Below are 11,851 nucleotides of genomic sequence, written 5' to 3'. Positions count from 1 at the left end.
TACAAACTGCTCTGCGAACAAAATATTTGTAGTACAGATAAGGAATCTTCTCTCTGGCAAGGACAAACTGAAAATAATGACCAATTGTAGACCGACTTAGAATGGCCTATATCACGGTAACATTCATTTTAAGGTAAAATTTTCCCTGTAATTTTCTCTACACATTTGAACTTAGGCAACAAACACCTTGCAGACCACATCCATGGAATAAACTACACCCCTTTTAATAAATGACAGACACCAAGGGCATTTGTTCCAGTAGATTTTACTTTAGGAAATCATGTTCCCCCAGGCATAAGTTGAGGATCAGTTAACCTTGGCCTGTGCTGCGCCCTGGGTTGCTGGCTACACAGCAGACATTGCCCTGGACTGGTCGGTTACATACAGTGAAAAAGAATTCTAGCATTTCTTGTAGCTGGTTCAACACCAGGTCTTTGGGTTCAGTGTCCAGTTGAGTATTTTGAAGGCAGAGCAAACTGTAGCACCAAAGAGACCTAGGAGAGCAAATGAACCGATGGCACCTCTCATGCGCTTGCTTGGATCTGTCAGATAGATCATTGTGTTAGTGTCCTAAAAATTCACATAACTACCAATTCTCATTGTATGCCCTGTGCCATACACGTGCCATACACATGCCCTGGAGGCCTGCAGTTTGTCTTATAGACATAACGTTATAAATCATTATCCACTGTGAGGCAGGCTTCTATAAATACTAGTTCAGTACTACTAGCATTTACTAGGTACTAATTATGGCGAGATATATGCAGTCCTGGATACCCATGACACCATTTACAAGGTCTGAATATTATTTATGAACTCTCCATCCAATAGTGCTGTGAGGCTTCCCTTATGTGTGAAGCCTATCCTTTAGGAGCAATACTCACCACCAGTAGAATAGCCATGGGCGTAGAGCTCTCTGCCAACTATCCAGGCCACACCCAGAGCACTAGTAGCACGCTAGAAAGAGACCAGTACAGTCAGTGAGTGAGAGTATATAAAGTACCTCCTATAGTAAAATAAGTATATTCAAAGTTACCAAGGTGGTCCATTACCGTATAAAGGCACGAGGCCTTCTAATATCCTCTTATTTTATAACGGGGTACATTTATTATTATACTCAAGTTCCAGTGAGTCATGTGACAAATTACATCACTGAGCACCAATTATAGCTGTTGACATCAGTAAATTTGAGTAGGCTCCTGGGCATACACAACGGTATCTGGATATTTTTATTGTGGAGAAAAACAGTCACATTCATGCCCAGAGAACCATCTGGCAGGGATAGCATGGGAAATTGTGGGAGTCTCAGTATGGGAGTTCTTGGGAAGCAGCTTGCGAGTACAAAGGATGCACTAAGCTTGTAACAGGGTGTAGCAAAACATGTTTAGCCAAGACAGCAAAAGTATGTAATTTGTAGACACAGCCACGTTTGAAATTGCCTATGGGATAATACACTTGCTAGCAGGCTCCCACCATCAGCAAGCATAACGAACTCACTGAAAAGCACATCTTCTGCAGGTCCTACTTTGATAAAAGGTAAAATTGCCATGAGTATCTGGTATAGTCAAACATGAAACTCATGGGAGACAGTTGACCCCCGACCAAGAAGACCGAGTACAGCCAGAACAATGTCCTAATGGGTATAGGTAGCTATACATATCTGTGTAAATCTGAGAGTCTGTGCCAGTATGGAAAACCAGGCACGCATAAAGGCTTGATTACATTACATTACATTAACATTTATTTATAAAGCGCCAACATATTCCGCAGCGCTGTACAATAAGTGGGTTACATACATTGGACATACAGAGTAACATATAAAGCAATCAATAACCGATACAAGAGGTGAAGAGGGCCCTGCCCAAAAGAGCTTACAATCTACAAGGAGAAAGGGTTGAGACACAAGGTGTGGGAATGGGCATGACCAGAGTTGTGAGAGGTGGGGCACAGGGTATTGCTAAACTAGATTAGGGTAAGCCTCTCTAAATAAATGTGTTTTTAGAGATTTCTTGAAGGCAGAGAGATTGGGAGAAAGTCTGACAGTTTGTGGGAGCGAATTCCAGAGAAGGGGGGCAGCCCTTGCAAAGTCTTGAATGCGAGCGTGTGAGGAGGGAATGAGAGAGGAGTTGAGGAGCAGGTCAGTAGAGGAGCGTAACAAGCGGGTTGGATGGTACCTAGAGATGAGTTCAGAGATGTAGGGTGGGGCAGAGTTATGGACTGCTTTAAATGTGAGGGTCAATAGCTTGAATTTTATCCTGGATGGTAGGGGAAGCCAGTGCAGGGATTGGCAGAGTGGCATGGCAGAGGAGGAGCGGTTGGAGAGGTGTATGAGCCGGGCAGCAGTATTCATTATGGACTGGAGAGGGGACAGTCTTTGGAGGGGAAGGCCAATTAATAGGGAGTTACAGTAGTCCAGGCGAGATATTATAAGAGAGTGAATAAGAATTTTGGCAGCATCTTGGGTGATAAATGATCGGATTTTGGAGATATTTCTTAGGTGAAAGTGACATGATTTGATAAGTGATTGGATATGAGGGGTGAAGGACAGGGCAGAATCAAGGATAACCCCAAGGCACCGGGCCTGGGAAGATGGGGTGATGGTAGAATTGTTAACCGTTATAGATACCTCGGGAACAATGTGGGCGTTGGATGGGGGAAAGAGAACCAGTTCAGTTTTAGAGAGGTTTAATTTCAGGTAACGTTGGGACATCCAAGTGGAGATAGCGGACAGGCAGGAAGAGACGCGAGTTAGAAGCTCTGGGTTGAGATCAGGAGAGGAAAGATAGATCTGAGTATCGTCAGCATAGAGGTGGTACTGACAGCCAAAAGAACGGATTAGTTTGCCAAGTGAGGAGGTATAGAGAGAAAATAGTAAGGGGCCCAGGACAGAGCCTTGAGGAACCCCAACAGAAAGAGGCAGGGGAGAAGATGATTCCCCATTGTAAGAGACACTGAAGGATCGATCTGAGAGATAAGATGAAAACCAGGATAAGGCAGTGTCACGAAGGCCAAGAGAGCGGAGAGTCTGGAGGAGAAGAGGGTGATCCACAGTGTCAAAAGCAGCAGAGAGATCGAGAAGTATTAGTAGCGAGTAGTGTTTTTTGGCTTTAGCCGAAAGTAGGTCATTTGTTAGTCGGGTTAGAGCAGTTTCTGTGGAGTGTTGTTGTCTAAAACCAGATTGTAGGGGATCCAGGAGGTTATTGTCAGAGAGGAATAGCGTCAGTCTGTTGTATACTAGGCGCTCAAGCAGTTTGGAGATGAATGGGAGCAGAGAGATAGGTCGGAGGTTAGTAGGATTGGAAGGATCTAGGGAGGGTTTTTTCAGAATAGGGGTTACAAGTGCATGTTTCAGTTGGGAGGGAAAGATTCCAGTAGAGAGCGAGAGATTGAATAGATGAGTTAAGGCTTTGATAAGACAGGGGTTGGCATTACGTAGAAGTTTGGTAGGAATGGGATCAAGCGGGCAGGTAGTAAGGTGGGAGGAAGACAGCAGTTTTGAGACTTCCTCTTCAGTCACAGGGGAGAAGGAGCCAAGAAGAGACTGGGGAGCATGTAGGGAGGGAGGGGAATGGTTATGGGGATTTAGTTGTGCAATGTCACTTCGGATGGTGTCAATTTTATTTTTAAAGTGCTCAGCAATAGATTGAGCAGTGACTGAAGCACACGGAGGGGGCGGAGGAGGGGACAGCAGAGAGTTAAAGGTAGAGAAGAGTTGTGCAGGTTTTTTAGAGAGGGAGTTAATAAGTGCAGTGAAGTAGGTTTGTTTAGCTTGGCAGAGGGTGGTGTTGTAGGAGAGCAGAGCAGATTTGTAGCTGCAGAAATCTGACTCTGACCTTGATTTGCGCCAGCGGCGCTCAAGTGTAGTGACTGTTTTTGGAGGGATTTGGTATGAGCAGTGTGCCAGGGTTGGAGCGGTTTGGGCCTCATGCGTTTAGTCTTGGCAGGAGCAAGCACATTGAGGGCAGTGGTGAGTGTGCTGTAGTAGACAGAGGTAGCCTGATTAGGACAAGAGACCATTTGGATGTTAGAATGAATAGAGTCAAAGGTAGAAGAGAGATGTGACGTGTTTAGGGATTGCAGGTCTCGGTATGTGTATGTTTGGGGGGCAGCAGAGGGTGTAGAGGGAGTAAGCGAGAGGTGAAATGTGAGCAGATTGTGATCAGAGAGGGGGAAAGGGGAGTTAGTGAAGTTGGAGGTAGAACAACATTTTGTAAATATAAGATCCAGGGAGTTTCCATTAGAGTGAGAGGGGGAGTCAGAGCACAGAGATAACCCAAAGGAGGATGTTAGTGAAAGGAGTTTAGAGGTAGCAGGGGCATTAGGATTGTTAACAGGTATGTTAAAGTCACCTAGTACAATGGATGGGGAGTCAGAGGAAAGGAAGTAAGGAAGCCAGGCAGAAAAGTTGTCAAAGAATTGTGAGGTCGGTCCAGGAGGTCGGTATATGACCGCAATGCGAAGCGAAACAGGGGCGAAGAGCTTAATAGAGTGAACCTCAAATGAGGAAAATGAAAGAGAAGGAGGAGGTGGAAGGACTTTAAATGAATAGCGGGGGGAGAGAAGGAGCCCTACCCCACCCCCTGCCCTGTTTCCAGGCCTGGGAGTGTGAGTAAGGTGTAGCCCCCCAAAGGACAGAGCAGCAGGTGAGGCAGTGTCAGTAGGGGAAAGCCAGGTCTCAGTTATTGCAAACAAGTTAAGCGATTTAGCGATGAAAAGGTCATGGATGGAGGTGAGTTTGTTGCAGACAGAGCGGGAATTCCAGAGGGCACAGGAAATTTGAATAGAGGCTTTGGGTATAGGGGTAAGGGTCCTGTACTTCAGAGGGGTACAGGGTGGGTTTGGGATAGTGTCTTTAGGGATGTATAAGTGTGAGGTCTGGTTAGTGGGTAAGGAAAGGACCCAATAGTGCTTCAGCCTACTGGGTCTTGGCCCCACCCTCAAACATGACATTACATCTTCCGTAGCAATGGGAGCAGGCATGTCTGAGTTTGAAACAGGTAACTGATGGGAGCAAAGGGGTTCTTTTTAGTGAGACTTCTTCTAGGTTTGGTTATCAACGTTAATATGGGCACGTTCCTGGAAAAAGCAGTATCACTTGACTGGTTGGATATATTTCCCTTTACTGCACTACAGGTTTTTGGCCTTGTTGAGAACTCTACAAGGGTGAAAAGCAAATCAGACATTAATTTTTCTCTTATGATTCCCACTGACCCAAGACTTGGGCTATTAAATTCAGTTATCTGCAGTGCAGACAATGCACATGAAACACTGTCTGGTAAAAGAAGCTATCTTACCGGGTGAGTGAGTCCACCAACTGCTAGAAAGAACAGGAAGGGTGGGTAGGATTCCAGGCTGCAAGACAAGACACCTGTCAGTCATCTAGCAATGGAAAACTATCTAGGCCCTACATGCATTTAAAAAAAAAAATCAACAGCAGCCCAGGGTAGGAGGTGAGAGATTAAAGTCACTTGTGGGTACTAATCGGCACCCCACCGCAATTTTAATTCTTTTTTGTTAAATAGAACAGCCACCTTAGAATTATGTGACATGGATGTTAGCCTTCAAATCACAACTTCATAGCTTCCAACATCCCTACTGTAGCCAATTTATTATACTGTATGAGTCAATTTCAGGTGCAAGTGCTGCATTATTTCATTAATAATCTTACAGAATTCTGCCACAAAAACGTGGTCTGAGACAACTCACGTGTTCTGATGTGCCCTCTGAATGCAGTTAAAGATGTTGCCATTCTCTGGGTCATCACTGTACATTTTGGGATACTATGGAAAAACAAAGAATTGCAGAGTATAAGCACAAAGTTTATCCAATTTTACCTGGCCGGACAAGATCAGCAGGTTTGTGTCTGTATAATTCCTAACCTGAAGTTAACCAGACCCACACATACGTATAGCTGGAGAGATTAATAGCTTTCATTGCTATTAGCCTAGAGGCCTTTATCCCCACCTCATCATACTATACCTGCTATTCCACAGCCTCTTCTCAGAGGCTATTATCCCACTGCTACTATAGGCACCATCTCTCCCTACTATACCTGCTATCCCACAGCCCCAGTCCCTTCCCAGAGGCTATTATCCCTCCACTCCTACTATAGGCACCATCTCTCCCTACTATACCTGCTATCCCACAGCCCCAGTCCCTTCCTAGAGGCTATTATCCCTCCACTCCTACTATAGGCACCATCTCTCCCTACTATACCTGCTATCCCACAGCCCCAGTCCCTTCCCAGAGGCTATTATCCCCCCACTGTTACTATAGGCACCATCTCTCCCTACTATACCTGCTATCCCACAGCCACAGTCCCTTCCCAGAGGCTATTATCCCACTGCTACTATAGGCACCATCTCTCCCTACTATACCTGCTATCCCACAGCCACAGTCCCTTCCCAGAGGCTATTATCCCCCCCACTGCTACTATAGGCACCATCTCTCCCTACTATACCTGCTATTCCACAGCCACATTCCCTGCCCAGAGGCTATTATCCCCCCACTGCTACTATAGGCACCATCTCTCCCTACTATACCTGCTATCCCACAGCCACAGTCCCTTTCCAGAGGCTATTATCCCCCCACTGCTACTATAGGCACCATCTCTCCCTACTATACCTGCTATCCCACAGCCACAGTCCCTTCCCAGAGGCTATTATCCCCCCACTTCTACTATAGACACCATCTCTCCCTACTATACCTGCTATTCCACAGCCCCATTGTACTCAATGCTACAATAGCTGTGGCTATACTGACTGCACTCTGAAATCATATATTTGTGAATTACTTAAGTTACCCTTTTACTAGCCACAACTGCACATTCAACTCCCCCCTTAGGGTTGCACTTACCAAATACTGAAATTACATATTCTGCTGACCTAGTTAAATCAGTAAGCTATTTGGCACCTTACCAGTAGGTGTCGCTGTATCTTTTCTTCATGTAAAAGAAAAACCCTATCTGTGGATAGCTTGAGAGACCAATATCCTCTGTCTCTGGAGAAAGAGTGGCTTCTTTTAGAGGTAAGGAAGAGGACTTGTACTTCCTTCTGATTTTTGGTAGCTACATGGACTGCTACAGACAGCCATTTTGAGAGAACCAATTTTTAACCTGCATAGAGGGTAAGACCCCAGGGGAATCCTCTCTTAGTTAGGATTAACCAGTCTGTGTTACAGGAGTGTGTCCCCAATTAGTGCCAGTCAGGGTAACCGAGCAGCCCAAAGCTCCAACAGGAGGTCAGTGGGTTAGTACCCTGGTTTTACACAGGTAGATGCCTGACAAGCCAGAACAGGGGCCTTAGTGATAAGGAGGGTGTTTCTTTTTGGAAAGGATTCCCATTCTACAAGCAATGTCCATCAGCAGACCTGGCTGGGTGAGACCATAGTGCATTGCTAATATTTTTTGTTAAAGGTTAGATTAAATTGTTTCCTGCTAATTTATAATTTTGCCCAATTGCACCACTGTAATACTCAGTCTAGTGAAATGTTACCCATCAGTTACTGCATAAATAAATATACCTTCTAAAGAATTCCTGTCGCCCATTACTTTTCATCTTAATTCACACCACAACATTTCTGATAATCCTCTCACTACAAACAGAGGGCTCAGCAGTGCTACAGTATAAGTATATTAAAATATATTAAAACACATTTAGAAAAATAAGAAATAACTACAGCAAAAACAGGCACTGCAACAAAGCAGTGGCTGGCAGTTAGGTGGGTAATGCTGAAAGATGGGTAGCTTTACTCAGTGTTTGCTGCTTGTTCCCCTTCAGGCTGGCATACCTACAGCACTGGGCTGGGCAATCTTCCAATGTTTATATCATGCCAATAAAAGCTCTTGCCAAACAAGTTCTACCAAGATACTGTTTTTTAGATCAACAGATTAAGTGTAGTAAAGCAGAATGTTTCTGAGGATTTATTAAAGAGGACATATTTAAAAAAAATTGTGTCAGTGAATTACACTCTTAAATAAAGTAGTAATATGCTCAAAAATGTGTTAGGGGCGAATTACAAACTTCCCCCATCTGTTCCACTTCCTGCTGCCTCCTTTCCCAGGCTGTGCAGGGGAGCTGCCACCACTCTGCACACTGCACTAAGGGATAGGAACATATCAGCAGCTAGGCTGACCGGATAGGGAACTGAAGCCCATATTTGCTTTTGTGACTGCAGCGCTGTGATTGGCTATTTTCCTTCTACTGTGCTTCTGGCAGGGAATGTTAGGACACCCCCCCTTCCTCATTTGAAAAATAGACAGGGATCATATGGAGCTCCAATAAAGGGACCATTTTCAAAGATGATAATTCACAATTGCAGAAAACAGACAGGCTCCATTTTGTGGACACTGTTAGTAAGGCAAGCTGTGCATCCTGCTAAAATCTTGTTTCTGTGCCAGTATGGGGGGACCTGATGCCCATATCCATGCACTGGTTGCACAATTAGATGGTAAGGAGGGAGGGGAATGTGGGAGTGCAGCAACATCTAAGAAGTTCTGAATTGAAAGTAACTGTCTGCCACACCCCTATACCCCTATATATAAGGCATAGAGCCGGGTCAGGTAATATATGATTGACAGCTGGGACTTTTAAATGCTTATATAATGGGTATAGATGTGCTAATAAAAAAATGACTTAATTTGAATGTTTAAAAACAGCACTTCTGTAGTAGGTGACAAGGTGCGTTTGAGGATGAGAGGATTATTAATATTATCCTCCACAGCACACAATGATAAGTTATTATCTAAAACAACCCAAAAACAAATTGTTGCCAAAATGAAAGAAATAATGAATTGCTTTGATACTCACCTCTACTTTATACTGTTTACGAGCCTTGCCCACATTAATGGCTAAGTGGGTGACCATTATGAAGCTGGCAGCTCCTGTCAGGACCACATACCCATATTCTTTAGATAGGACAACCATCTTTATCTGCCAAGAGAAGGTTACAGAAATTAAGAATAAAGGCCCCAGCTTTAATTGACCCTAAAGTTGCACATAAACCCAAATCAACACATTTGATTAATTAGTTATGGGGGGCCCCTAGTTGGGGGGATACCAATTTTGCAGGCAGCCATTCTGGGATATAAGCATGCAAATTAAGCCTATTGCTTCAGTTTGGTGATTATGTGAATTTATGTGATGCCACATGCATAATGAGCAAGCCAAAATGCTCTCTCATAAAGTGCATGCTTGTGAAGAAATGTGTGGTGTAATATTTTTCAAGAAATAATATTGTTTTCCCCACCTGGAGTGTGGGCTGTATTTAGCCTCACTTCTGGGGAGGGAAAACAGTTTCCTCCAATAGGTGCCCTTTAAAATAAACTTTTAATATGGTCACCGTTGATTGCTTTGCTCCCAGATTAAACGACAATTACCACCAAGCATCGGGACAGGTCTATTGAAATATGCATATAACACATGAAACACAGACATTTTGAGTAATATGAGCATAGGTGCTTAATGGCTATTCCAGTTAACTCTGAATGGGGGCGACATCTATTTTATTTTTTTATACATTAACAACCTATAGTTTATGTATGCCGGCCAGCCTTTTTCTACTAAAATATGTATCCGTCATATTAATATGAAACTAAGTGAATAGCGGTTCAAATAAATATCCTTAGTGCTATGTTATAAAGATTATAAAGAATTTGTGACAGACTAGATCAACTGCAAGAAGGTGCGACCTTCAGGCAGTTCCTTTAGGCCTGTGTTTGGCACCTCCTCCCTAAGCTAAGGTACTCCCTTATCCCACATAGTTCTCTACATTTATTCAAACTTTATTACCCACATATCTAGGTCAAAGTCTCTAGAGCACACTGGTAGTTGGGTTTCTGCACCAAGAGAAAACAAAACAAGTGCCAGTGACTGGGGCAATGCCACTGCATCAACAGTTTACAACCTGTGTTTTAGTTTAGCTTTACAGAGTGCCACATACAAGTAATTCACCAGACAAATTACTCTATTCACTGTATATGTAACCTGTAAATAAAACACGAGACAATCAAGAATGCCTTTAACTGGCATTCACTATAGTAAGACTGCCATGCAGTGTAATGGCTGCGCACCGATTGCCACTTCCTGTCTCTCCCTGATTATATGGCCACAAGCCTAACTAGTATCTACTGACCACCCAATGGATTTGTGTTGCCCTAAGTACTCTTACAATTTACAGTCATTTTCTAAATATATTTCTAAATTTTGATTTAATTGGTTATAATGGCATCTATGGGAGATGGCCTTCAAGTAATTCAGAGTTTTCTGGATAATAGGTTTAGCATAAACCCATTATGCAGGGGGATTAGCTATGCACTGATAACGTAATTATCTACTAGTACAGGAAAGCCCATGTATAAGGGTCCTAAATCGTATGGGCACAGTATCTAGAGATCCATGTTGTACTCCTTTCTTTTGACACTACTCCATACATATAGCCACTGTAAGGGCACTGGGTATTCTGCAAAATGAGCTATACTGTAAATCAGAAAGGAGTGTCAGGAATAGTAGGGTGGCACCTACACACATGCACTTGTGCCGAGACGGGCGCGAGTAGGATTCATTGCACACAATCTAATCTGCCTCTGATTGGAGCTACATGCATTTTGTCAGGGAACAAGAAAGAAAAAAAAAGCTATGCAAATGGTTTTGGTATACAAACCAAATACTTTCCATAATGCTAAACAGGTAAAATCAGGGTAAGGCGCTCAACGTGCACAGTCACGGTTACTTTCACAATTCCACCCCACCCTACATAGTGAGACACCCCTCCCACACAGACAGAGTTTGGGAGGTTCCCCAACCCTCCATGGCACAGAATATAATCTGCAATGTGTTCCTAATAGAAAAGATGGGGTAAGAACAAATTTAACCCTTTTTGCCCAGGCTCCACTAGAAATGCAATCAAATGACTGAGGGCCACACCCACAAAATAAAGAATGGTGGGAGATAGTAGGGAAGTTTGCATGAGCCTGTGCATTCAGGTTGCAGTAAAGGGCAAGCGACATCAAAAAAATGAAAATTCTCCACGCATGTTCAAGGATAAACGGATTTTAATCTGTGAGCCCATTGGGCATTTCCTCTGGCACCCAAACACTGATCATATCAGCCCCTGTGCCCATACCTACATGCCCCAAGCTGGGCATCACTAGTATATGCTTCATATTGAACGGCAGCACTCATGGGCAACTCTAGGAAAGCATGTGCCAATGCCACTGGCAGAGCTATAAAGGGAGATGCCAGCACTATGGGTGGGTACAGGGCAGCGCTGACTGGCACAGGGACCTAGTGAGTGAGTGAGACCTAATCAACAGGTTGCTATTATCCCTTACTGACTATGGGTGCCAACCTCACCAGCTCTGGCTGCCCTTGCATGGGAGCTTGCTAGAGGGACAGCTAATGGGCTAGCCAAAGGGGGGAGATACCGGAGTCTATTTAGCTTAGTGCCACAGATAGACTCTAACCACTTCCATTCCCAGCACTGTACCGCCGCATAACCCCCAGCATAGAGAGACTCTTGCCAATGACACGAAGGGATTCCCGACCATCCGCGCATCTTATTGGCGCACAGAGATCCCCCCGGGACTGATACACTAATGGAAGATTCCCCTATCACACTGCGCACCCCGGCACTTCTAGGAAGTCAGGCCAGAAAGTGGCTTCTCCAAACAGTTTGACCTTATCCGCCAAGGTCATAGATGAAGTGCCGCTGTCCCGCTGCAAATACATACCCGCAGGCAGACCCCCGCTGCACTGCATGGCGCCCCCTCTCTAGTCTCACACAATGGTACAAACCCCCTTACCTGCGGGGCTCACGGCGTGCTCCTTATAGCTGCCCAGGGGAACCGAGCTGT

At 44.4% G+C, this 11,851-nt stretch overlaps 1 protein-coding gene across 1 annotated transcript; it reads right to left on the bottom strand.

Moving 5' to 3' along the window:
- Window positions 1-249: 249 nt before the first annotated feature.
- On the bottom strand, window positions 250-11,851 carry mgst3 (microsomal glutathione S-transferase 3). The gene is given in 6 exon segments (NM_001006889.2): window positions 250-542; window positions 885-957; window positions 5,295-5,352; window positions 5,707-5,780; window positions 8,808-8,930; window positions 11,801-11,851. Coding segments are annotated over 5 exon segments (444 nt in total). The 5' UTR covers window positions 8,925-8,930; window positions 11,801-11,851; the 3' UTR covers window positions 250-420.

This window comes from Xenopus tropicalis, chromosome 4 (genome assembly GCF_000004195.4).
Source record: "Xenopus tropicalis strain Nigerian chromosome 4, UCB_Xtro_10.0, whole genome shotgun sequence".
Classification (NCBI taxonomy): Eukaryota; Metazoa; Chordata; class Amphibia; order Anura; family Pipidae; genus Xenopus; species Xenopus tropicalis.
This window is presented reverse-complemented; position numbering and strand designations above follow the sequence as displayed.